This window comes from Alligator mississippiensis, chromosome 2 (genome assembly GCF_030867095.1).
Source record: "Alligator mississippiensis isolate rAllMis1 chromosome 2, rAllMis1, whole genome shotgun sequence".
Lineage (NCBI taxonomy): Eukaryota > Metazoa > Chordata > Crocodylia > Alligatoridae > Alligator > Alligator mississippiensis.
In genome coordinates, this window is record NC_081825.1 from 1,228,816 (window position 1) to 1,253,835 (window position 25,020).

Here is a 25,020-nt window from a genome sequence, read left to right on the forward strand (position 1 = left end):
AAAGCCCTGGTTGGGATGATGTAGGTGGGGCTGGTTCTGCTTTGAGCAGGGAGCTGAACTAGATGTGACTTCCTGAGGTCCCTTCTGTGGAAGAAATGAAACTTTGCGTTGTGGTTGTGTTAGAATTGGCAGAGCCATCTAGGTTTATTTAAAGCTAGACAAGTGATCACAAGGAGAGCTCTCAAAGGAACTCGGACCTCTACAAGTTTACAAGCGCATTTATACTTTAGACAGCGAGAAAAGATGCAGGGTTCAGACAGAGCAACCTTGAGAGAAACAGAAAGATGTTGATCATTTGTTTGTCACATGTAAGCAGTTTATTCAGAAAAAAACCACTGTGTTTTGGGAACAGTTATCAGCTTCTGGTTCGGGGGAAAGGAGGAGGTTAACATTTGCACACACACACAAAACAAGGCATGAAGGTTTTTCCTTATCTTAGAACATTTTGAAACACATAGCATCAGCATCAGCATCTTTTTCTCTCTCTTTCTCTCTCTTCTTAGTCAAGTAAGAGGCCTGGTTAAACTTATTTCCACATCCCCCCCTTTTGGACCTTTTTGGCCCAACATATTAGATATTTATAGCCATGAGCCTTTTAACTTTTAATTTTTCTTTCTCTTTACCTTTTCGCTATTTTAACATACATATCACAAAAGTCGGTCCAATTAAGGGATAAAGCAAGTATAGGCACCCCTGTTCATTGTACTAGGAAGCAAGTGGGGACATACCCAACATTTAGAAACATTTAAATCCTTTGCATATTGATAAGACCGTTGAAGAAAAGCATTTTGGTGATCATGCCAGTGGGGGAGTGGTCTTTTTGACCTATTTTGAAGTCTAGTCTGATTTACAAAGTTTCTTTTACCTGCTGAGTCTTTAAGTTCATATAAGGTGATACAAAAGGAAAGACTGAGAAGTACCCAAGTCACGACTAACCAACCCCACCGCAGGAACCAGGAACTAGGTAGAGGTCTTTTTCCTTCCCCGAAGGGCATAGTCGTTGGGGTACATTTTCTTCGTTCTGTAGTGGTAAATCCTCTTCGCTCTGTAGTGACAAATCCTCTTCGCCAGTAGGCACTTGGCTCACTACTGGTCTTGAGCTCTCCTGTTGGCAGGCGCTAGGCTCACTACCAGTCTGTGGAGGCTGATTACAAGGTTGATATGGAGGAAACTCTAGGTCTCATGGGGCTGATGTTTTCTTAGTGTGTGCAGCATGGATCCATGGTTGGAGTCCTTGACCTTTATAGCACCTGGAATGGGCCTTTCCAGCCAGGTTCCAGCGATGACTTCTGTTGATGGACTTTTACATGAACCCAGTCACCAGGCAGGATGGGATGGCATGGCTCATCTGGTTCCTTGGGGAGAGCTGCTTGTACCTGTGAATGAAAAGCCTTGACATACTTCATTAGTGCCGTGCAGTAGTCTAGAATAGTATCATCAAGTAAATGTATATCGCAAAAGTGGGAGGCAACAGGTGGGGAGGCAGGGAGCCTCATGGGTCTTCCCATCAGGATTTCATGTGGGCTGAGTCCAGTCTTTCGGTTAACAGTAGATCTCATGCTCATAAGGGCTATAGGAAGTGCACCTGGCCATTTCAGGTGAGTCTCAGCACAAATGTTGGCCATTTTATTTTTTAAAATGCTATTTTGGGGTTCCAGTTGGCCCAAGGCCTGTGGATGGTACGGGCAATGAAAGTTTTGCTGGACTTGCAGGACTTTGCAGACTTCTTTCATTATCTGCCCAGTAAAATGAATTCCTCTATCGGAGTTTATGGATAAAGGAATACCAAACCTTGGAATAAAGTCTCTGAGCAACTTTTTGCTCACAGTGATGGTATCAGCTTTTGCACACGGGTAGGCTTCTACCCATCCAGAGAACATACATACAATAACAAGAACGTATTCATAAGAACAACATTTCTGCATTTGAATAAAATCTATTTGTAAATTTACAAATAGCCCCCAAGGTGGGGGATGTGCTGCCTTTTTTTGTTTTTACAGGTTTCCCACATTATGGGCTTGACAAATAGGGCAGGTATAACAGTATTGTTGAGCCACAGATGGAAAAGTTGGAGCAAACCAATCAAGCTTAACAGCTTCTATCATCCCCGCCTTTGCTCACGTGTGCTATGCCCTGGTGCATGCAAGCAAGATAGGGAAGAAGGACCATTGGGGCAACCAGGCGGCCGTCCCGGGAGCGCCACAAATGGGCAGGGTATAACAAACACCCAGCCAGTCTCCACATATATTTTTCTGGTTCTGGAGCCTGATCTTGGAGGAGGGCAACATCATGAAGACTTGCCAATGGAGACTGGTTAGTTGAGATAGACAAAAACACAGGTGTAGCCTGAGGAGAGGAAATAGCTGGAGCTTTGGCAGCGGAGTCTGCCAGAGCATTTCCACACGTAACATCATCATAAGGGTTCTGGTGAGCTTGGCATTTAATAATAGCAACAGCAGAAGGTAACTGTAAAGCATTTAACAAGGCATTTACATATGGACCATTACTAATTTTGGCACCTTTTGACGTAAGGAAGCCTCTTTGCTTCCAAAGTTGACCATAATCATGTACAATACCAAAGGCATAGTGAGAATCAGTGTGAATATTAACAGAGGGACCAGAGGCTAGGGTGCAAGCCCTGGGAAGGGCCACAAGCTCAGCAACTTGAGCTGAATACACATTGGGCAAGTGATGGCTTTCTATAACATCATATTGGGAACATACTGCATATCCTGCAACAAGAGAACCTTTTGAGCTTCTTTGACATGATCCATCAACATAAAATACTAGATTTGGGTTTTGCAAGGAGGTGTCCTTTAGATCAGTGTGGGGCACTGTTAGGTGGGCAGTAACAGCAGTACAATTGTGGGGTTCACCATCTGAAGGAGTAGGCAGCAGGGAGGCAGGGTTTAAAACAGGGCATCTAGTTAAAGTAATATTTCCAGCAGAAAGAAGCAAATGAGAAGTGAGCACTGCAAATCCTCTGAACAAGTGAAACCAAAGGCCTCTGACCACCAAGTTAAAAGCGCTAAATCCGTCAAGTGGGATCTGAGCAGCAAGCCACACACCACATCCAGCTGCAGGCCTCCAACATCACCAACATTACGCATTAACCACACTCGTTGCCTGCAACAGGAGTAGAGTGGAGGTGTTATAGCCTCACAGGGTGGAGGTTCCCTTCAGGGGGCTGGGGCAGCAGGGGGCTGCAGGCAATGCTCAGCTCAGGCTGTGTCGCCGGGGGAAGGGATGTGGGGTTTGGTTGCGAGTGGCCCAGGCTGGATGGAGATCAGGGGTTTTTGTGCCCAGCCCCAGGAGAGGAAGGGCAGGCTGAGCCTGGAGGGGAGAGGCTGTGGGAAAGGGAGAGAGGGCAGCCCAGGCCGTGGGGCAGACATGTCCGATGCTGACGGTCCCTGGCTGGATGCCCGCAGTGTGGGGATGGCGAGCTCCCCCCTAGCTGCAGCCCTGCATAGCTTTAGCCCTGGAGGGCAGGGAGTCTGAACCGGGGAAGGGCACAGAAAACAGGACAGACCTGGGGCATGACACGGCTGAGGTAGCCTCATGGGCAGAGCTGGACTTGTGCACTGGGGCAGGCGCTAGGTGCTGCGGATGGATGTTCTCCACCCCGGGCCATGGCAATTTGTCGAAGTCCACTTTATGTAGCGGTGGGAAGAACCTGCTGTGGTCGGGGTCTGCAAGGCTGAATGTTCCCCTCAGACGTGGTAGCCGCAGGGGCTTCCCCTTCCAGCTTCCACGCCCAGGCAAGAAATCCAGAAAGCCTCACAAACCACAACCTGTCACGCTGTGGCACCCCACGTCTCGTTGAACAAGAGGTCGCAGCTCTGCCAAAAGCCCTGGCCTCCATGCTGGAAGCCGAGGTGACCTTCCCCGGTCCTGCTGGGATGGAGACCAGACTAGATCGTCATCTCCTCCTGGTGCTGTGTCCCCTCGTCTGCACGTGCTGGTTACTGGGGACTGTGAGACTGCCCAGGTGCTCAGGATTGAAGGACTACTGAAAGTCAGGCTGGAAGGGCCCTCAAACGGTCGTCTAGTTCAGCCCCAGCTCCAGGCAGGGTCCCCCGCAATGTTTATTTAAATGTCGGGAGCCCAGCCGCCCAATAGAAACAGCGGCGGCCCCCGAAGAATTTTTTTGTTTAGCTACCAACATTGTCATCTGTCCGGCAACCAGCCGGATGCCGGCATCGACATTGGCCACCCGACCGGGGTGGCCCTAAGATCTCTTCAATGAACAGAGACTTTCAATAGTCCCAGCTCCAGGCAGGACCAGCCCTCACTACACCACCCCAGCCACGTCTGTGCAACCTGCTCCTGGGACCTGCCAGGCATTGATCCTCCCCACGTCTCTCGGGGCCTGTTCCCGTGCTCGGCCCCAATCAGAGTCACAGCATTCCTGCTCCACTCCAGCCTCCACTTGCCCTGCTGCAGCTCGGGACCATTGCTCCGGTCCGGTCCCCTGTGCCCACGGAGAACAGCCCGTCTCCAGCCTCTCTGCATCGCCCTGCAGGGATCTGCAGACTATAATCAAATCCCCACTCAGTTTTCTTCTCTCCAGACTCAAAGCCCAGCTCTTCCAGCCCACCGTCCAAACACCACCTGCTTCACCTCCCCGCTCCAGGCTACCATCTGTTCTGCTGCACTTCCAACCCGCGGTTGCACACCTGGCCGTCTGGGAACCACTGTGACGGGAGCATGAAGATTTCCAGGATCTCTCCCAGATCCATTCGCATGGGCCCTGTCAGGCGTGAATGGTGCGGGCTGGCCTGGGCAGACGTGCCTTTGTGTCGGGAGTGCGGTCGGCCCCAGGATTCGGCCCAAACGCGCACGAGTCAGGGGAGACGCGGGTGCATGCGAGCAGCGCTGGCTGCAGCGGTGTGCTCGGTGCAGGCGGGTGCTGTGTGTTGCCTGCGGGCAGGGAAGGCCATGGCTGCAGCACTTGCAGGTCGGCCTTGGGCAGCGTGGCTGGTCCCTGGTAGGGTGCCAGGGCGGTGCGGGGTTGGGCACCCTCTTCTCCGTGCCCTGAGCCTCCGTGCAGGAAAGATGACAGAAACCAACTCTCTGTCCCCCGCCGTGCTCCCCCCGTCCCTGGCTCTGGTGGCGGAGGAAGCTCAAAGTATTTCTGCTTGGCCTTTCCTTTCAGCTGTGGAGGGGGCACGCTGGCGACGGGACCAGGAGCCCGAGTCACCTCCGCACAGGGCAGAGCTGGGAGCCAGAGGAGGGCTGGAGGGGGGGAAACTGAGGCAGAGGAGGCAGCAGAGCTGGACCTGAGGGAAAAATCACCTCCCATGGACCAAAGAGGTGCGTGGTGGGGGAGAGAAGGGAGGCAGAAATAACTGTGTCCGACTTTGGACCGGCACCGGGAAGAAAACCCGAGAGGTTGAGGGGAGATTGGGGGTTTGTCTGTCTGTGCAGATGCCCACAGGGGTGCCGCCTCAGGGGTGCTCCCACGTTCAAAATGGCCGCCCTTCCCTCACAGGCACAGTGCGATGGCTGCCGGCGGCCATGGCACTGGTGTGCAGCCCCGGGTGGGGATGGGGGGTGACCCCCGCTCATGGGGCCTGTGCCCTTCCTGATGGCCCGGGACGGCCGGCCCGCATCCTGCAGGGCTGGAAATCAGCGCCAGGCGCCTGCGGGATGGGTTCAGCCAGGAGAGGAGGCAGCTCGGCTCGGCCTCGGCTTCCCGCCGGGTTCGGCTCTGGCGGGTTTCCCATGATGTCTCCTGGGCTGTGCCATGCTCATGCTGCCAGGTTATGGACACGGAGACCAGCCCCCGGCCCGGCTCCAGTCAGGACCTCCTCGGCCGGCGCAGACGCACGAGGCAGGGACAGTCCCGCTCCTTCTCCCCGAGCGCTGCCTCGTTCAGACGCTACAGCAAGATATGACGGTGCATCCCTGTGACCCTCCACCCACTCTTGGCTGCCTGGGTCTCCACCGCCGAAGGCCGACAGAAAGCAAAGAGACAGGCTTACGGCCCAGGCTTTTATTGCTCACACCTACAAGCACAAGAAAAATGGCTCATCGCCGTGCCCGTCTCACTGCCCACAGCGCTGTAATAGAGATTGCCCCTCTCCGAGCTCGGGACATGCAGGAGGGTGGCACACAGACTGGCGGTACGGCATCTCCAATGTGCGGGGCTCTCCGAAATCCCCCGCTCAGTCGACACCCAACGTTTCTGTGCGGCGCGTTGTATTCAAGATGTGCTGACTGCCTTCGCTGCCATGTCTTAAACCAGCTTCCTTGGGGCCCGGGTGAGGCCTCCGGTTCTGGCAGGGGTGACTTCTTCTCTCTTCCCCCCACGTCTGGGAACACGTGCAAGCAGGGGCTCGAGGGCAATTCTGTTGTTTTGTCGCAACTTCGGTGTTGGTGCAGGGGGGCCTGGCTCTGCGGAGCTGCGTGCCCACGATTTGGGGATCCTAGGCTGCTAGCTGACTACGTGCAATTCAGTTCTTACCGCAAAGCAGAACAGCGGCTGTTACTCTTAACTGCTACTAGTGATGCCCAAAAGCACTTATCTGAACTTGTCTTAACATATTGAGCAAGCTTGCTTTACAGATGCTTATTTTACAGTCTTAGCCTACTGCGTGTGGCTTCCCTGGGAGAACAGTGGCCTACCCCAGGGCCGCCTTACAGATCCAGCGGTGCTGCAGGGTGCAGTTGGCATCGTTCCATCTTTCATAACTTGGTTGGTCCAGGTGAACACAGTCTTCTGTCCCTCCAACTCCCTGATCCCAGTTGTCTGGCTGGCTTTCTGTCCAAAACCTAGGGAAAAAAGGACATTTCCTGCTGACTGGCCAGTGTAGGCGCCCCTGACCAGGTGTCTGTTCTTCTATAGGCAAAGGCCGCTGCAGACTCCTAGGGCCAGCTTCTGTTTCCCATTTTAGGTGTGCTTCTGTGCCACCCTGTTCATGTCCTGAAAACCCCTGAGTGCATCTAGTATGTAAGACCATGTCACCTTTCAGTCACCAAAAAGCAGTGAGGAGTAACAGGACCCACCCACCTTTTGCATTACCAGTTTTCCAGAGATTGAAACGGGGGAAGGAAACGGTACATGGGTGCCCAAGCCCACTTGCACACCCAAGAGGTAGAATAGCATGTGGCACCCAGTGCCCTCCCCTCCCCAGCTATGTCAGGGGCAGCCTATGATGCCCCCCACTCCCCTGTGCCTGCAGCTCTGAGAGCCTTCTCTGCTGCCTCCTACTTACCACGGTCACTAGGGCTTCTCTGCATCCTGGTACCATAAGCTCTGTCCACCCACATCAGCCAGGAGACAATGCAGGTGGGGTGTCACCCTAGCACTCTCCTTCAGACCTGGACCCCAGAGCCTGGCTTGGAAAGCCCCAGGTGCCCCCTTTGCATTGTGGTGTGGATGCCCAAGGGTCGGGAGTGGGTAGCCAGGGCTCATTTCCTCATCAGCAAGGCTGAGTGCTGCGCTGCCATGCTGCAGAGGTGCCCCGTGTGCTCCTCCTCCTCCTTCCCCCATCCCGCAGGGGCACAAACCTCCCCTACCAGGACCTTTCCCTTTCCCCATTGGCAGGGGAGTCGTGGGCCTCACTTCTCCTTGTCCACACCTCCACCATCTCAAGGCCTACATGCACAACTCCTTTTCCCCTGTCCTCCAGCTCCAACCATTACTGAGTGAAGAGCTAGGACCATGTCACGCTGGAACCCACTCATCTTTGCAAAACTGGTCTCTAGAGCAGTGCAGAGGTCCTGGAAGCCTGCGATGGGGAACACTTCAAGAAACACAAAGACGCCACGGAGGGACGCCAGCAGAACAACCAAAGGGATCAGAGGTCTAGAAAACCTGACCTGCGAGGAAAGGCTGGCAGAACTGGGTGGGAGCTTAGGGAGACCTTTCCAGCTCTGAGGGTGTTCAGCACAAAAGCAGGTCCCTGGAGAGGGGGGAAATCTCTGTCTGGGGAAGTTGGTCAGACAAACCCTTGTGTGGGATGGTGCAGAGTGGGGGGGCCCTGCCTGGAGCAGGGACATGAACTAGAGGTCTCCTGAGGGCTCTTCCAGCCCAAGATTATGCTCTGAAGCCAGCAGAAATTTCCAAGAGGCTCCACCCAGGCCAGAGTGTCCCAGTGCCGTTACCCCTCCGTGTACTTGGAGCCGTCCACCCAGCGCCAGGAGCCTTCTGCCTCACGGTCACTCAGCCCGATCCAGTGATTTGCACCTTTGACTTGCGTGGCAAGATACTCCTACCAGACACAAATAGCAGCATTAGTGTGACCCTGGCTACAGGGCAGCAATGTCCTCACTGCTGTGGGGGAGAAGGGCTTGGCATGGAGGCTGTTGTGCTGTGGTTGGGGAGGTCCCTGAGACATCCCTACACTCACCTGCTCTTCCGGGGAGAGGACGGAGCTCAGGTGTGAGTTCTGGGACATGCAAAACCGCTCAGCCTCCTCCCAGGAATTTTTCTTCCTTGAGAAGTAGTAGAGGTTCCCCCCATGATGTCTCCAGCCTTGAGAAAGCATGGTCATGACACGCCCTGGAAGCAAATGTTTTAGACGGAAGCATGAGATAGCATCAGAAAGCGAAGGCGCAGCACCCCCACGTGCACAGACAGGGGTGCACGGTGTCCAGTGGTACACCCAGGGCTGAGTGGTGAACACCAACACTCTCAGCTCCACCTGAAACCAGGTGCTGGTGACTGCAGACCCAGCGTGTGCATGTGCAGTGCCCACAGTGTCACGGTGCTGGCTCCAGCTTCTGATCGGCCTCAAGGTGTCATCCCTGGTTGAGGCCTTGCATGGATCTCATCACAGCAGGCGGTACTTCACGGTCAGGGCGGCTAGGATCTGGAACCAACCTCCAAGAGAAGTGGTGCTGGCTCCTGCCCTGGGGGTCTTTAAGAGGAGGTTGGATGAACACCTTGCTGGGGTCGTTTGACCCCAGTACTCTTTCCTGCCATGGCAGGGGGTCAGACTTGATGATCTGCTCAGGTCCCTTCCAACCCGACCAACTATGAAACAAGGGGACAAGGTCTGGGATAGACCTCAAATGCTGGAGGCTGAAAGTGAGACAGGAACAGTGGCAGAATAAACCCTCAGGTCCTGTTCACTCTCCCTTCCAGCCTCTGCTCTCTGCTGCTGTGCGACACAGGAGACTGGGCAAGGGGGCCTAGGGTCTGACCCAGGACATGGCAGTTCTTATGTTCTTATGGTAAGTCTGGGTTTTCACTATCTGCTCCTGAGCATCTAGCAAAAGCAGACCTCCCACCCAAAGTCCTGAGCTTGACCAGGATTTTGCCCGGGAACTGGCTGAGGCGGTATGCTCCAGGACCATGGTTGTCATGGGTGACTTCAATTACCCGGACATCTCGTGGGAGGATCGCTCAGCAAAATCTGAGTGGTTGCAAAGCTTCCTTTCATGCGTGGATGACCTCTACCTGACTCAAGAAGTCTATGGGCCAACGAGAGGCAAAGCGCTGCTCGACCTGGTACTGGCTACTGGGGAGGACCTAGTCGGCGACCTAGTGATCGATGGGAAGCTGGGTGACAGCGACCACGAGCTGATCACCTTCACCATCTGCCGAAAAGCTGGCAAGTCAGCCAGCAACACGGAAGTCCTTGACTTCAGGAAAGCCGACTTTGACAAGCTCAGGAGGCTTGTCAGTGAGGCCCTAAGGGACTGTGAACACAGGGAGAGGGGAGTTCAAGAAGAGTGGTTGCTCCTCAAGGGAGCGATCCTCAATGCACAAGCTAAGTCTATTCCATCTCGAAGGAAAGGCAGCAAGAGGGCACAGCAGCCCCCCTGGCTCTCCAGGGACCTAGCAGACCTCCTGAGGCTAAAAAGAAAGGCCTACAAAGGATGGAGGATGGGACTTACCTCTAAAGAGGATTATTCTGCACTGGTCTGGTCTTGCAGGGAGCTGACCAGGAAAGCCAAGGCTGCAACTGAACTCCAGCTAGCTTTGAGCATCAAGGACAATAAAAAGTCCTTTTTCAGATACGTGGGGAGCCGGAGGAAAAGCAGGGGAAACATTGGACCCCTGCTGAACCAGATGGGGCAACTGACAACTGACGCCCAGGAAAAAGCCAACCTATTAAATAGGTACTTTGCGTCGGTCTTTCATCAGTCCCATAGGACGCCCATGCCCGCTATGGGACAGGGAAGTCTGGGTGAGGGTGATCCCCTGCCCTCCATTAATGCTGACTTCGTGCAGGAACATCTTGAGAAGCTGGATACCTTCAAGTCAGCCGGCCCTGACAATCTTCACCCCAGGGTACTCGAGGAGCTGGCGAGCATCATAGCCCAGCCTCTAGCACAGATCTTTGAAAACTGTTGGCACTCTGGTGTCGTGCCCGAAGACTGGAAGATGGCCAATGTGGTGCCTATCTTCAAGAAAGGGAGGAAAGTGGATCCGGCTAACTATAGGCCCATCAGCCTGACTTCTATCCCGGGGAAAATCTTAGAAAAGTTTATCAAAGAGGCCATCCTTAATGGACTGGCCGACGCCAACATCTTAAGGGATAGCCAGCACGGGTTTGTTGCGGGTAGGTCTTGCTCGACCAATCTCATTTCCTTCTACGACCAGGTGACCTATCACCTGGACAAGGGAGAAGAGATTGATGTCATATATCTTGACTTCAAAAAAGCCTTCGATCTGGTTTCCCATGATTCCCTCTTGAAGAAATTGGCCAATTGTCGCCTTGGGTCCTCCACGATCCACTGGCTGGACAACTGGCTCCGTGGTCGGACCCAGAGGGTAGTCATTGATGGGAATCACTCATCATGGTGTCCTGTGACCAGTGGAGTCCCCCAAGGCTCTGTCCTTGGACCCATACTGTTCAACATCTTCATTAATGATGTGGACACTGGAGTCAGAAGCGGGCTGGCCAAGTTTGCCGATGACACCTATAAGTTTATTAGGGGTGACCACCAGTATCTGGGGGAACGTCTGTTCACCAGAGTGCTCCAAGAGATGACGACTAGGTCGAACGGTCATAAACTACTACAAGACCGTTTCAGGCTGGACATAAGGAAGAATTTCTTTACTGTCCAAGCCCCCAAGGTCTGGAACAGCCTGCCACCGGAGGTGGTTCAAGCGCCTTCATTGAACACCTTCAAGATGAAACTGGATGCTTATCTTGCTGGGATCCTATGACCCCAGCTGACTTCCTGCCCTTTGGGCGGGGGGCTGGACTCGATGATCTTCCGAGGTCCCTTCCAGCCTTAATGTCTATGAAATCTATGAAAGCCTGGGGTCTGGGGCCAGGGGGCAGGGAAGCAGTGCAGTCGCATCTGCCTTTGATTCCTGCTCCACCCAAACTTCAAGCCAAGTGCCTAGGAGTGGCAGTGGCATTTCTATCCAGGCAGTGCTGGGGGAGTCACTTCACTTCATGGCTCATCATAATCTACTTGTTGTCTTCTAAACTCCTCATTCCATATGTGTTAATGACCCTCTCTCCTTCCTTTTTTTAATGGTCTTGATGTACTGGTCCAGCTAGCCTTTTTCCTACAATTCTGCTGCTTGCTGACTGTTGCTGCTCAGGTTGCTCCTACCTCACAGCCCTGCAGCCTGTTTCTAACTCCAGCTAGAAACATGAACTCAGGCATGGCAGGAACTTTGGGGGACACATTGAATGTGCTCTGAAGATGCTGAAGAAGCTGAGATTTAGTTTTATGGATCTGAGAGATGCACATTTAATTCTCATGATGACAGAAGTAATGAAACAACAACTTTTGAGTATTTTTGCCTCATTTGTTATATGTTTCTATATCTCATTTAGCAAAGTAATGTGTATTCCAATAATGTCAAATATATATATATATATATTTGCTTCAGTCTTAAACTATATAATTTAGCCCTAGGCCCCTAGCTTTGTAGCAAGGCTTCTAGTTTCCTTTTAACGGGAAAGGAAGATGTTGTTATATGTGATGATGCACCACACCGCCTGCACCCCCTTTTCAAAATCCTGGATTGGCCCATATCTAAGGTCACACATGTGGGGGTTGAAATCAAATGTCAATCATGTGCCTTCCACTAAGAATAGGGCCTGTCCACATGGAGTCATTCCTGATGAGTTGTTTCTCATTATTAGCTCCCTGATTAGCTCTGTATATAGACATTCTTGTCCCAGAAACCTAATATCTGACCCTTGAATGAATTGGGAAGAGGCAATCCATTTAAAAGTCACCCAGGGACTTATTCAGGATGAATTCTGAGGTGCAGATAAACCTTGGGTGGGGCCAACTCTTCCCATGGCTTCCTCCGTCCCCTCCATATCATCTCAGCACAGCTGGTGACCCCACACCCATGCCCCAGGCTCAGGCAGGGCTGGCTGCTCCCCCATCACAGAGGGCAATGCTTTCAAATCCTGGACAAAAAAAATCCTGCTATGCTCAACGATCCCGTCAATGTGCGACTGTCCTGGGAAATGCCAGATGTTGGTGTCTCAATCCCGGCCTTTAGCAGGAAGGGAACACTCCTTCCCCTCCGTATGTTAGTTCCTTCCAACATCAACTATCTCTGCATCTTTTGCTTCTGGTACTTACTGAACTGGTTCTTCATCACAGAACAAGGGGTGATGACCTCTTCCCAAAGGACCTGTAAGGGCTCAATTTCGCCCAGCAGCGGCTGATCTAGAGAGCAGGGAAAAGGTGAATAGGAGGCTGCTACATGGAGCAGGACCTGGCAGGTCGCACAAGGTGATGCCCAAACCCAGGTGGAACATGCTTGACCCAGAGCACAGGAGAAAAGATACTCCTGGCACTGCAGCCTGATCCCTCCCAGGGACGCCACCCTTGTGCCCACTGCTACAGTCCAGTCGGAGGGGGCATATGGGCAGGGGCTGGTGGCAGACAGGGTCCCATGCTGCTGCTCACCTGTCTGATCCAGGTCGGGCTTGTTCAAGGTGCTATTTTGCTTCCAGAAGTCCCGGATTCCCTGAACCGCTTCAGCCATTTGGCGCTTCTCCCACTGCTCCTGGAAATCTAGGGGTGATCACAGACATGCTAGAGAGGTCGAGGTTGGAAGGGACCTGCAGGGTCACATCTACTCCAAGGCCTGCCTGAGCCACGATCAGCCCTGTCCAAACCAGCCCAAACAAACCATCATCTAAGGCTACCATGAAACCAGACACAGCACCAGACATCACACCCAAACCTGCCACAGGGAAAGCACGGGGACTGTGGTGGCCAATGTCCTGCTGCTGTAGGGGCTGTTAAAATAAGATCAAGAAATCCCAGGCAGAGGACATGCCCCCACTACAGAGGAAGATGAACCCCGGCTCGAGCCTTGGGAAACCCTGGTCAGGAGGTAGCCTGAAGATTCAGGTCAGGAGCATGAGGCAGAGTCACAGAGCAAAGGTGCTACAACGAGGGCCCTGAGGTGAACAGCAACCCCCGGATTTCCACCTGGACCCTGGATGCAGCTTGCCATGAGCCCCCAATTGGGGTGTACGGTGCCCAGAGTGGCAGGGCCCTGCCTGCAGCTTGATGGGTCCCAAGGTGATGCCCCTTGTGCTTGAGTAACCCTGTGGGGACAAGGGCTGGTATAACTGGTAAGGAATCTGCCTGAGTGTGGTGATGGTGGCAGGCTAATTAGCTCTGTGGAGAGGCTGGAGGTAATTAGGCAGGGCAGAGCATTATGTGAATGTGCCAATGCTTCCACTTTAGGAGGAAGCCCCAGCAGCTGACGCTTCCCAAGCCACATCCTGCTCCTGTGCCCACAGCCACGAGCCAATGGGACGTTTGGCAGTTTGCCCAAAGAGGATGAATTCTTCCCAGTTAGGACAAATGTCCTGCGTCAGGGGCTCTGCTGGGGCTTAAGCCCCACTCAGTGTAGAACAGTCCTGGGAACTTTGCTGAGCTCGATCTCTTCACCGTGGGCCTGGCTCAGGGGTGGGGGAGCTCTTCCCCTTCTCTTCAGCCCTTGCCCTAGCAGACCTGAGTGCAGCGCTTGCCTCTGGTACTCACGGTATTGCTCCTGGAGCACAGCGCAGGGCGAGAGGATCTCCTCCCACAGGCCCAGTAATGGCTGAATGTCACCCACCAGCTGCTGGCCTAGAATGGATGGAAAGGCTTCACAGGAGGCAGCCCCATGGTGTGAGCCCGAGCAGGTCACATGAGGTGATGCCCGAACCAGGACAGGACGTGTGTGACAGATGGTGTTCCTGGCCCTGCCATCTGACCCCACCGTGCCTCCCAGTAGGGCTGGGAGCAGCCTCTCTTATCCAACCCACTGAACAGTTGGAAGTGGGGTTGGACAAGCATCACCTGCCCTTCCTCAGCCTCTGGTAGTGGCCACTTCCTCCCAGAGTAGAAAGGAGACCCAAAGGATACACATGATGCTCAAAAGCTGGCTCAACACTTGTTCCAGCTAATCAGTGGGTCAAAGAACAGGGCTCATGCCAAATCCCTGCTTCCTGTACATGTCATAGACCATCATGGCTGAGCAAATGTTCCAACCCTACCGCCACCAGCAGCATAAGATGAGTAAACAGAAGGGCAGGGGCCGGCAGCAGGCAGGGGTAAAACAAATTGAAGACTGAAAAGGCCAGTAGTCTTCAACTGGAAAGGAGAAGGCTGAGGTGGGATAGGATCGAGGTCTACAAAATGCTGACGGGTGTGAACGAAGGGAAGAGGGGCCTGGTGTTCACCAGCTCTCAGAACCAGGGGGCACACTGAAATGAGCAGGTGATGGGTGTAAAACTAGCAAGAGACAGGACTTTTTGATGCAATGTGCAGTGGTTGTGTGTAGTTGTTTGCCCCAGGAGGGGTGGGGGCAGAGAGCAGAGCCAGGGGCAGCAAGGGGCTGGACACATGGCTGGAGGATGGATCTGCTCGTGGCTGTGGCACAGAATGGGTGGAGACGTTTCCTCTGGCATGTCTCACCCAGTGCTGGGGGGCATCAGGGAGGGTGTTGAAGAGGGGATGGAGCATGTTCAGTGCTCTCCCTCTGCAGCACCCACCCCTGCTGCTGTAGGCAACAGGATACAGGGAGAGGGACCATTGGTCTGACCCAGTCTGTCCCGTGCTGCTGCTCACCCGTCTGCTCCAGGACAGAAACGTTCACAGTGCTATTTTGCTTCCAGAAGTCCTGGATTCCCTGAACCGCTTCAGCCACTCGGCGCTTCTCCCGCCGCTCCTGGAAATCTAGGGGTGATCACAGACATCATAGAAAAGTCGAGGTTGGAAGGGACCTGCAGGGTCACATCTACTCCAAGGCCTGCCTGAGCCAGGATAAGCCCTGTCCAAACCAGCCCAGACAAACCATCATCTAAGGCTAAAATCACACCAGAAACAGCACCAGACATCACACCCAAACCTGCCACAGGGAAAGCAGGGGGCTGTGGTGGCCAATGTCCTGCTGCTGTAGGGGCTGTTAAAATAAGATCAAGAAATCCCAGGCAGAGGACGTGCCCCCACTACAGAGGAAGATGAACCCCGGCTCGAGCCTTGGGAAACCCTGGTCAGGAGGTAGCCTAAAGATTCAGGTCAGGAGCATGTGGTGGAGTCACAGTGCAAAGGTGCTACAACGAGGGCCCAGAGGTGAACAGCAACCCCCGGATTTCCACCTGGACCCTGGATGCAGCTTGCTGTGAGCCCCCAATTGGGGTGTACGGTGCCCAGAGTGGCAGGGCCCTGCCTGCAGCTTGATGGGTTCCAAGGTGATGCCCCTTGTGCTTGAATAACCCTGCAGGGACAAGGGCTGGGATAACTGGTAAGGAATCTGCCTGAGTGTGGTGATGGTGGCAGGCTAATTAGCTCTGTGGAGAGGCTGGAGGTAATTAGGCAGGGCAGAGCATTATGTGAATGTGCCAATGCTTCCACTTTAGGAGGAAGCCCCAGCAGCTGACGCTTCCCAAGCCACATCCTGCTCCTGTGCCCACAGCCCGGGGCCAATGGGACGTTTGGCAGTTTGCCCAAAGAGGACAAATTCTTCCCAGTTAGGACAAATGTCCTGCGTCAGGGGCTCTGCTGGGGCTTAAGCCCCACTCAGTGTAGGACAGTCCTGGGAACTTTGCTGAGCTCGATCTCTTCACCGTGGGCCTGGCTCAGGGGTGGGGGAGCTCTTCCCCTTCTCTTCAACCCTTGCCCTAGCAGACCTGAGTGCAGCGCTTGCCTCTGGTACTCACGGTATTGCTCCTGGAGCACAGCGCAGGGCGAGATGATCTCCTCCCACAGGCCCAGTAATGGCTGAATTTCACCCACCAGCTGCTGGCCTGGAAAGGATGGAAAGGCTTCACAGGAGGCAGCCCCATGGTGTGAGCCTGAGCAGGTCACACGAGGTGATGTCCGAAGCAGCACAGGACGTGTGTGACAGATGGTGTTCCTGGCCCTGCCATCTGACCCCACCGTGCCTCCCAGTAGGGCTGGGAGCAGCCTCTCTTATCCAACCCACTGAACAGTTGGAAATGGGGTTGGACAAGCATCACCTGCCCTTCCTCAGCCTCTGGTAGTGGCCACTTCCTCCCAGAGTAGAAAGGAGACCCAAAGGAGACACATGATGCTCAAAAGCTGGCTCAACACTTGTTCCAGCTAATCAGTGGGTCGAGGAACAGGGCTCACGCCAAATACCTGCCTCCTGTACATGTCATGGACCATCATGGCTGAGCAAATGCTCCAACCCTACTGTCACCAGCAGCATAAGATGAGTAAACAGAAGGGCAGGGGCCGGCGGCAGGCAGGGGTAAAACAAATTGAAGACTGAAATGGCCAGTACTGTTCAACTGGAAAGAAGAGGGCTCAGGTGGGATAGGATCGAGGTCTACAAAATGTTGACGGGTGTGAACGAAGGGAAGAGGGGCCTGTTGTTCACCAGCTCTCAGAACTGGGGGCACACTGAAATGAGCAGGTGATGGGTGTAAAACTAGCAAGAGACAGGACTTTTTGATGCAACGTGCAGTGGTTGTGTGTAGTTGTTTGCCCCAGGAGGGGTGGGGGCAGGGAGCAGAGCCAGGGGCAGCAAGGGGCTGGACACATGGCTGGAGGATGGAGCTGCTCATGGCTGTGGCACAGAATGGGTGGAGACATTTCCTCTGGCATGTCTCACCCAGTGCTGGGGGGCGTCAGGGAGGGTGTTGAAGAGGGGATGGAGCATGTTCAGTACTCTCCCTCTTCAGCACCCACCCCTGCCGCTGTAGGCAACAGGATACAAGGAGAGGGACCATTGGTCTAACCCAGTCTGTCCTGTGCTGCTGCTCACCCGTCTGCTTCAGGACAGACACGTTCACAGTGCTGTTTTCCTTCCAGAAGTCTCGGATTTCCTGAACCGCTTCGGCCACTCGGTGCTTCTCCTGCTGCTCCTGGAAATCTAGGGAGGACATCAGGGCAGGCTCGATTAGGGAGAGGGGAAGAGTTGTCATTTGTCCAGAGGAGAACGAAGAGCCCGTGCCTGCCTAATGAGAGCATCAGTGAGGCTGTGTATGGTGATGGGCTGTAGAGCCAGTGCTCATGCGGCCTTGTCTACATGAGAGTGAGTTGAACTAGCTTAGAGACTGGGAAGACCGTTTTCTCCTGGAGCCCCATTTATTGGTTGCCAGGGGCCCCACAACAACTCACCTACAACCCACACAGTCCAGGACCATCTACTACAGCTGCGTGCTCGCAGAGCCATTGCATCCGTACAGCTTCACCCATTTGCAGCTACATCTACAGGGTGCTTCAGGGCCAACTTCTGCAGGGACAGGGGGATGTGGAACAGGTTGTCCCAAATACAAACAAGCAGAGGCTTTGAAGAAGTCTCCCTCCCTCTGGGCCACATGGCTGCTTTGCAAAAGAATTAATGCTTCTTACTAAGAATACTAATTCCGTCCTGCAGATTCAGCCCTAAATGTGTTGCATACCATGGTTCTGCTTTTGAGTGGAAAGGATTGGGTGCATGTAGTGGGCCAGTAGGGGACAATCCTGAGCTGAGCTACCCACCACACTGAGCCCAAATACCTACCAAACCCCAAGTGCCTCCCCCAGGTGCTTCACATCTGGCCACCCTGCTTCCTGGAGCACATCCAGAAGCCTGGGGTAACTGCTGCCACCACACAGGGGTCTGATCTTTATTTGGCCCTGTGCCCTCTGGGCTACACAGGCCTTGTAGACCTGGAGGGTGCTTGACCCACTGCGAGAACTTGGGGTGCTTCCTTCAACCCAAAGCACAGATAGTAGCCTCCCTTAGTCAGCCAAGCGTAGGGAGCATAAGGCATGACCCAATCCCTCTCGCAGCAAGTCCACCAAGTTTGTTATTGTGGAAGAAAGGGGGAGGGGTTGCGCTCTATGTCAGTGAGCAATATACATCAACCCTCATCAAGACGGAATCCAAGGATGAGGAAATAGAAGGATTGTGGGTTAGGCTACATGGGGTCAATGAGAAAGGGATTTGGTGGTAGGGGTCTGCTACAGACCCCCACATCAAGCGGAAGAAAGAGATTCAGGGCTCCTGAGGCAACTCTTGGAGACCATAAAAGCTAAAGAGGCGGTAGTCATGGGGGACCTAAACTACCCAGACATCTGCTGGGAGACGCAGACAGCAAAGTCCCACCGTTCACGCAGGTTTCTAACCTGTGTACAGGACGTCCACCTGACACAGGAGGTACACGGTCCCACTAGGGGGAATGCCATACTGGATCTGGTATTGGCAACGGGAGATGACATGGTAGTGGACCTCCAGATCGGTAGCCATCTGGGGGACAGTGATCACCTAATAATAGAATACACCATAAGACGTCGAGTGGGTAAGGTAACTAGTAGGGTGAAAGTGCTAGACTTTAGGAAAGCTGATTTCAATGAACTCAGGGGATTAGTCAAGGACCCACTGCAGAGTAGGAGATTTGAAGTAATGGGAGCCCAAGAAGGGTGTCTGTGCCTTAAGGAAACGATCCTTCGGGCACAAAGCAAGATGATCCCCGAGCGAGGCAAAAGAGGGAAAGGGGCCAGGAGGCTTCCCTGGCTGACCAGAGAAATCCAGGGCAGCCTAAGGGCCAAAAGGGGAGCACATAAAAAGTGGAAACAGGGAGAGATCACCAAAGATGAATATACCTCCTCTGCTCGTGCTTGTAGGGAGGCAGTTTCATAGATTCATAGATTCATAGATGTTAGGGTCGGAAGGGACCTCAATAGATCATCAAGTCCGACCCCCTGCATAAGCAGGAAAGAGTGCTGGGTCTAGATGACCCAGCTAGATACTCGTCTAACCTCCTCTTGAAGTTAGACAGGCCAAAGCTACCATGGAGCTGAGGATGGCAACCCAAGTAAAAGACAACAAGAAATTGTTTTTTAGATATATAGGGAGTAAAAGGAAGGCCCAGGGAGGAATAGGACCCCTGCTAAATGGGCAGAAACAATTGGTGATGGACAGGGGGGACAAGGTTGAACTCTTCAACGAGTTCTTTGCCTCAGTGTTCCTAAGTGAGGGGCACGACAAGTCTCTCACTGGGGTTGTAGAGAGACAGCAGCAAGGCACCAGATTGCCATGCGTAGACCCTGAGATGGTGCACAGTCACTTGGAGGAACTGGATGCCTTTCAGTCGGAAGGCCCGGATGAGCTCCATCCAAGGGTGCTGAAGGCACTGGCCGACATCATTGCAGAGCCACTGGCGGGAATATTTGAACGCTCGTGGCGCACGGGCCAAGTCCCAGAGGACTGGAAAAGGGCTAATGTGGTCCCCCTTTTCAAAAAGGGGAGGAAGGAGGACCCGGGCAACTATAGGCCAGTCAGTGTCACCTCCATCTTTGGCAAAGTCTTTGAAAAAATTATCAAGGCTCACATTTGTGAGAGCCTGGCAGGACAAATTATGCTGAGGGGAAATCAGCACGGGTTCGTGGCAGGCAGATCCTGCCTGACCAATCTAGTTTCTTTTTATGACCAGGTTATGAAACGCCTGGACACAGGAGGAGGGGTGGATGTCGTATACTTAGACTTCAGGAAGGCCTTCGATACGGTAATCCACCCCATACTGGTGAACAAGTTAAGAGGCTGTGACTTGGATAACTACACAGTCCGGTGGGTGGTGAATTGGCTAGAGGGTCGCACCCAGAGAGTCGTGGTAGATGGGTCGGCTTCGACCTGGAAGGGTGTGGGCAGTGGGGTCCCGCAGGGCTCGGTCCTTGGACCGATACTCTATAATGTCTTCATCAGCAACTTGGACGAGGGATTCAAATGTACTCTGTCCAAGTTTGCAGATGACACAAAGCTATGGGGAGAAGTGGACACGCCGGAGGGCAGGGAACAGCTGCAGGCAGACCTGGATAGGTTGGACAAGTGGGCAGAAAACAACAGGATGCAATTCAACAAGGAGAAATGCAAAGTGCTGCACCTAGGGAGGAAAAATGTCCAGCACACCTACAGCCTAGGGAATGACCTGCTGGGTGGCACGGAAGTGGAAAGGGATCTTGGAGTCCTAGCGGACTCCAAGATGAACATGAGCCGGCAGTGTGACGAAGGCATCAGAAAAGCCAATGGCACTTTATCGTGCATCAGCAGATGCATGACGAACAGATCCAAGGAGGTGATACTTCCCCTCTATCGGGCGCTGGTCAGACCGCAGTTGGAGTACTGTGTGCAATTCTGGGCGCCACACTTCAAGAAGGATGCGGATAACCTGGAGAGGGTCCAGAGAAGGGCAACTCGTATGGTTAAGGGCTTGCAGACCAAGCCCTACGAGGAGAGACTGGGGCACCTGGACCTTTTCAGCCTCCTCAAGAGAAGGTTGAGAGGCGACCTTGTGGCCACTTATAAGTTCATCACAGGGGCACAGAAGGGAATTGGTGAGGATTTATTCACCAAGGCGCCCCCGGGGGTTACTAGAAACAATGGGCACAAGCTAGCAGAGAGCAGATTTAGACTGGACATTAGGAAGAACTTCTTCACAGTTCGAGTGGCCAAGGTCTGGAACGGGCTCCCAAGGGAGGTGGTGCTCTCCCCTACCCTGGGGGTCTTCAAGAGGAGGTTAGATGATTATCTAGCTGGGGTCATCTAGACCCAGCACTCTTTCCTGCTTATGCAGGGGGTTGGACTCGATGATGTATTGAGGTCCCTTCCGACCCTAACATCTAACATCTACGAGAGTTTCATTGGTTAAAGAGGGTAGGCTTGGGGCTTGGTACGGGTTAGAGAAGTATCACAGAATAGCCCAGAGCAAAAAGTCACCTTTGGACAGGCTCCTACATTACAGTAAACTATATTTCTAGATAAGTTTCAGGTAAGTTATTCACATGTTCATCTGGAGCCTAGATGAGCTCCAGAGGCTATGTGTTTACTCCATGTTCCCCAATATGGCTCCTCCCCACTTCCAGGACGGAGGGATTCTTAAATAATGTTTCTGACCTCATGTTCCAGACCCAATCATGACCGGTGTTGTTTGAGGCCGACCAACCAGTTTGAGAAGCATCACTGGACCCCTACAGCAGTGACATGGCTCAAGCCCCTACCTCCATGCCATGAGGTCAGTGCTTAAAACAAGGGAGGGGTTGAGTTCCCGCCCCCTTATGTGTCCTCAGGCACCTAGGCAGAGTGGGTTGCTTAGCAACTGGAGTGATAGACACATGAGCGAGGAAGGGGAGTGACAGACTGCCCCCGGCAGAGGAGGAGGCTGGGACAGGATTCCTCCACAGTGAGGACCTTAGCTTTGACTGCACGGCTAGACTAGGATGCTGGGAGCACAGAATGAACAGAAGCCTTTTTCTATCCTCTGTGTCTTTCTCCTCTGAACCAGGGATCTCCTACTGAGAACATTTCCATCTACAGTATTTATGGAGCCCACAAAGGCATCACCAAACACCGCAGCGATCACGTCTGTTCAGGACGGGGGGAAGTGCTAAGTTATGGAGGAGACTGGAGGAGCTGTGGCAAGGTGAGATGCCCAGCGATTATGACCAGAAAAGACCCACTGAATGCACCTCATGTAACAAGGGGCTGGGCTGTGGTAATTATGGGGTTTTCTGAGGGTTGATTGCTCCAGCTTGTGCCCAGTTGCTCTTTTTATAGATCTAGGTTTTCTGCATTTACTGACATCCAGTGAATTCATTTTGATTCACAAAAGTTCACATGAAAGGTGTGTTTGTGACTGGTGCTGGACTTACACATGGCCATGACTCCACCAAGAGAAGCCGCGAGGAGGAGGCTCAGCAGCAGGAGGAGAGTGTAGAGGATACAGGATCTCTTTGGAGAGGACTCAGGAAGGTTTCCTGGAAGAAGAAACGTCTCCAGGGAAGTCACACGATCAGTGTCCTCAGCACAGTCTTCAGTTGTAGTTCCTGTCCACACTGTTGCAATAAGTCAGGCCCTCAGAAGGTGGCACACGCGTCTGCCCACACATCATTCAGCCCACCTGGGGAACTGGTGTGTGTAAGGCATTCCCAGACTTCCAGTCCAGAGGACATGACCTCCATCACCTTCTAGACTGAACCCCTGCATAACGCCGGCTGTGAGAATTACTGCTTCACCTGGCTTGAGCCTGATGGCAGAGTTTCTGCTTCCGTTCATGCTTTGGGTGTGTTTCTAATCTAGATACAGACATTTCCAGTAAGGGAGCACCCCCCTTCCAGCCTTGGTAAGCTGTGCTAAGGGTTCTCGCCTGGCCTCTTACACACTGGACCTTCTTGCTGCTCTGAATTTCAAGTTGCAACAAGGGATGTTTATGTTAGAAATTAGGAAAAATTTTCTCACTAAGACAGTAGTAAACCACTGGAACAGGCTCCCCAGAGAGGTGGTGCAATCTCCATCCTTGGAGGTTTTCAAGACGTAACTAGACAAAGCCTTGGCTAGGATGATGTAGTTGGGGCTGGTTCTGTTTGGAGCAGGGGGTTGGACTGGATGTGACCTTCTGCTGTCCTGTCCCACCCTCGTTGTCTGTGATTCTGTGATCCTCATTCTCCAGCTTTCAGCATCCACCCACTGGGCCTTTCTCTGCTGGACCCAAATCCCCTCTCTCAGAAAATCTCCCTTCCCCAGATGGTGCCTAGGGCCAGATTTAGATCATTCTCACAAGCAAAACCATTTCTTGTTTTGTGGTTTGGCAGGGAGGGTGAAGTGCCCAGGCATTGAGCAGACACAAGCCTACAGCTAACCCACGGGAAACAGTGAGCACAAGGCTCGCCCTTTATGCCCCCTCCCAGGACCTGGCTGGAAACGCACATGGGGAGGGACCGTGGCACTCCTGGGACCGGGTCTTCCAGGAAGAATGGAAGTACGCAGTGCTGGATGCCTCCCTTGGCTGTCCTAGCGCCACTTGGAACCTGCAACATTTGGTTTCTAGCATCATTTGCAACCAGCAGCAAAAGGCTAAAGGGGTCGGGCACAGTAAGTGCACTCATCTGGCCCCAGTCTGAGAGAGCCTTTTTGTTCTTAACCTGATTTGTGCTCCCCACCATCCCATGGGAGACCAGGCGAGGGACTGACTGCGCACTGCCTGGGTGCCCGCATGGCTCGTGTGTGTTGCACAGCAGTGTTGTGCCCTGTCCCCATGATGCTGCTGCTCACAAGCAAGAAGCCTTTAGGAAGAATAAGCCATGAAGCAGAGAACAGGAGAGTCTTACCCTTCCCACAAGACTGGCAAGGAACGTCTGACATGATCATGGTCTCATACACAGGGTTTTCTGCTGCTGCTTTCATAGTGCACGGAGAACCCAGCCGCCGTCTCCTCCCAACTGCTTGGTGAGAGTATCCTTCCTGCACAAAAATGTAGGGACTGAGCACTGCAAATGAGAAGTGAGCACTGCAAATCCTCTGAACAAGTGAAACCAAAGGCTTTTGACCACCAAGTAAAAAGTGCTACATCCGTCAAGTGAAATCTGAGCAAGTCACACACCACATCCAGCTGCACTCCCCGACAGCACCAACATTAAGTGTTATCCACACTCACTGCCTGCAACAGGAGTAGGGTGGAGGTGTTATAGCCTCACAGGGTGGCGGTTCCCTTCAGGGGGCTGGGGCAGCTGCAGGCAATGCTCAGCTCAGCCTGTGTTGGCGGGGGAAGGGATGTGGGGTTTGGTTGTGAGTGGCCCAGGCTGGATGGAGATCAGGGGTTTCTGTGCCAGTCCCAGGAGAGGAAGGGCAGGCTGAGCCTGGAGAGGAGAGGCCATGGGAAAGGGAGAGAGGACAGCCCAGGCCTTGGGACAGACAGCCCCGATTCTGAGGGTCCCTGGCTGGACCCCGACAGTGTGGTGACGGTGGGCCCCACCCTTACTGCAGCCCTGCATAGCTTTAGCCCCAGAGGGCAGGGAGTCTGAACCGGGGAAGTGCACAGAAATACAGGACAGACCCGGGGCAGGACATGGCAAAGGCAGCAGCATGGGCAGAGCTGGACTTGTGCACTGGGGCCGGTGCTAGATGCTGCGGATGGATTTTCTCCACCCGGGGAAGGGCAGTGTCTTGATGTCCCTTCCATGTAGCCCTGGCCTCCATGCAGGAAGCCAAGGTGACCTTCCCCGGTCCTGCTGGGCTGCAGACTGGACTAGATCATCATCTCCTCCTGGCGCTGTGTCCCCTTGTCTGCACGTGCTGGTTACTGGGGACTGTGAGACTGCCCGGGGGCTCAGGATCGAAGGGCTACTGAAAGTCAGGCTGGAAGGGTCCTCACATGGTTGTCTAGTTCATCCCCAGCTCCAGGCGGGACCAGCCCTCACTACACCACCCCAGCCACGTCTCTGCAACCTCCTCCTGGGACCTGCCAGGGATGGATCCTCCCCACGTCTCTCGGGGCCTGTTCCCGCTCTCGGCCCCACTCGGCATCACGGCGTTCCTGCTCCGCTCCTGCCTCCGCTTGTCCTACTGCAGCTCAGGACCATTGCTCCCGTCTGGTCCCCTGTGCCCACGGAGAACAGCCCGTCTCCAGCCCCTCTGCATTGCCCTGCAGGTATCTGCAGACTGTGATCAAATCCCCACTCAGTTTTCTCCTCTCCAGACTCAATGCCCAGCTCTTCCAGCCCACCGTCCAAACACCACCTGCTTCACCTCCCCGCTCCAGGCTACAATCTGTTCTGCTGCACTTCACACCCACGGTTGCATGCCTGCCCGCCCGTCTGGGAACAGCTGTGAAGGGAGCATGAAGATTTCCAGGGTCT

The 25,020-nt window shown here is 53.7% G+C and overlaps 1 protein-coding gene across 1 annotated transcript; it reads right to left on the reverse strand.

Moving 5' to 3' along the window:
* Positions 1-5,993: 5,993 nt before the first annotated feature.
* On the reverse strand, positions 5,994-23,699 carry LOC109281707 (C-type lectin domain family 4 member F). The gene is made up of 11 exons (XM_059721264.1): positions 23,494-23,699; positions 22,039-22,221; positions 17,171-17,278; positions 16,101-16,187; positions 15,010-15,117; positions 13,939-14,025; positions 12,847-12,954; positions 12,517-12,603; positions 8,355-8,506; positions 8,110-8,216; positions 5,994-6,774 (listed from the first exon to the last, which is right to left on the reverse strand). The coding sequence occupies exons 1-11, from the start codon at positions 23,567-23,569 to the stop codon at positions 6,624-6,626; spliced, it is 1,254 nt and encodes a 417-aa protein (XP_059577247.1). The 5' UTR covers positions 23,570-23,699; the 3' UTR covers positions 5,994-6,623.
* Between the last annotated feature and the right edge of the window lie 1,321 nt (positions 23,700-25,020).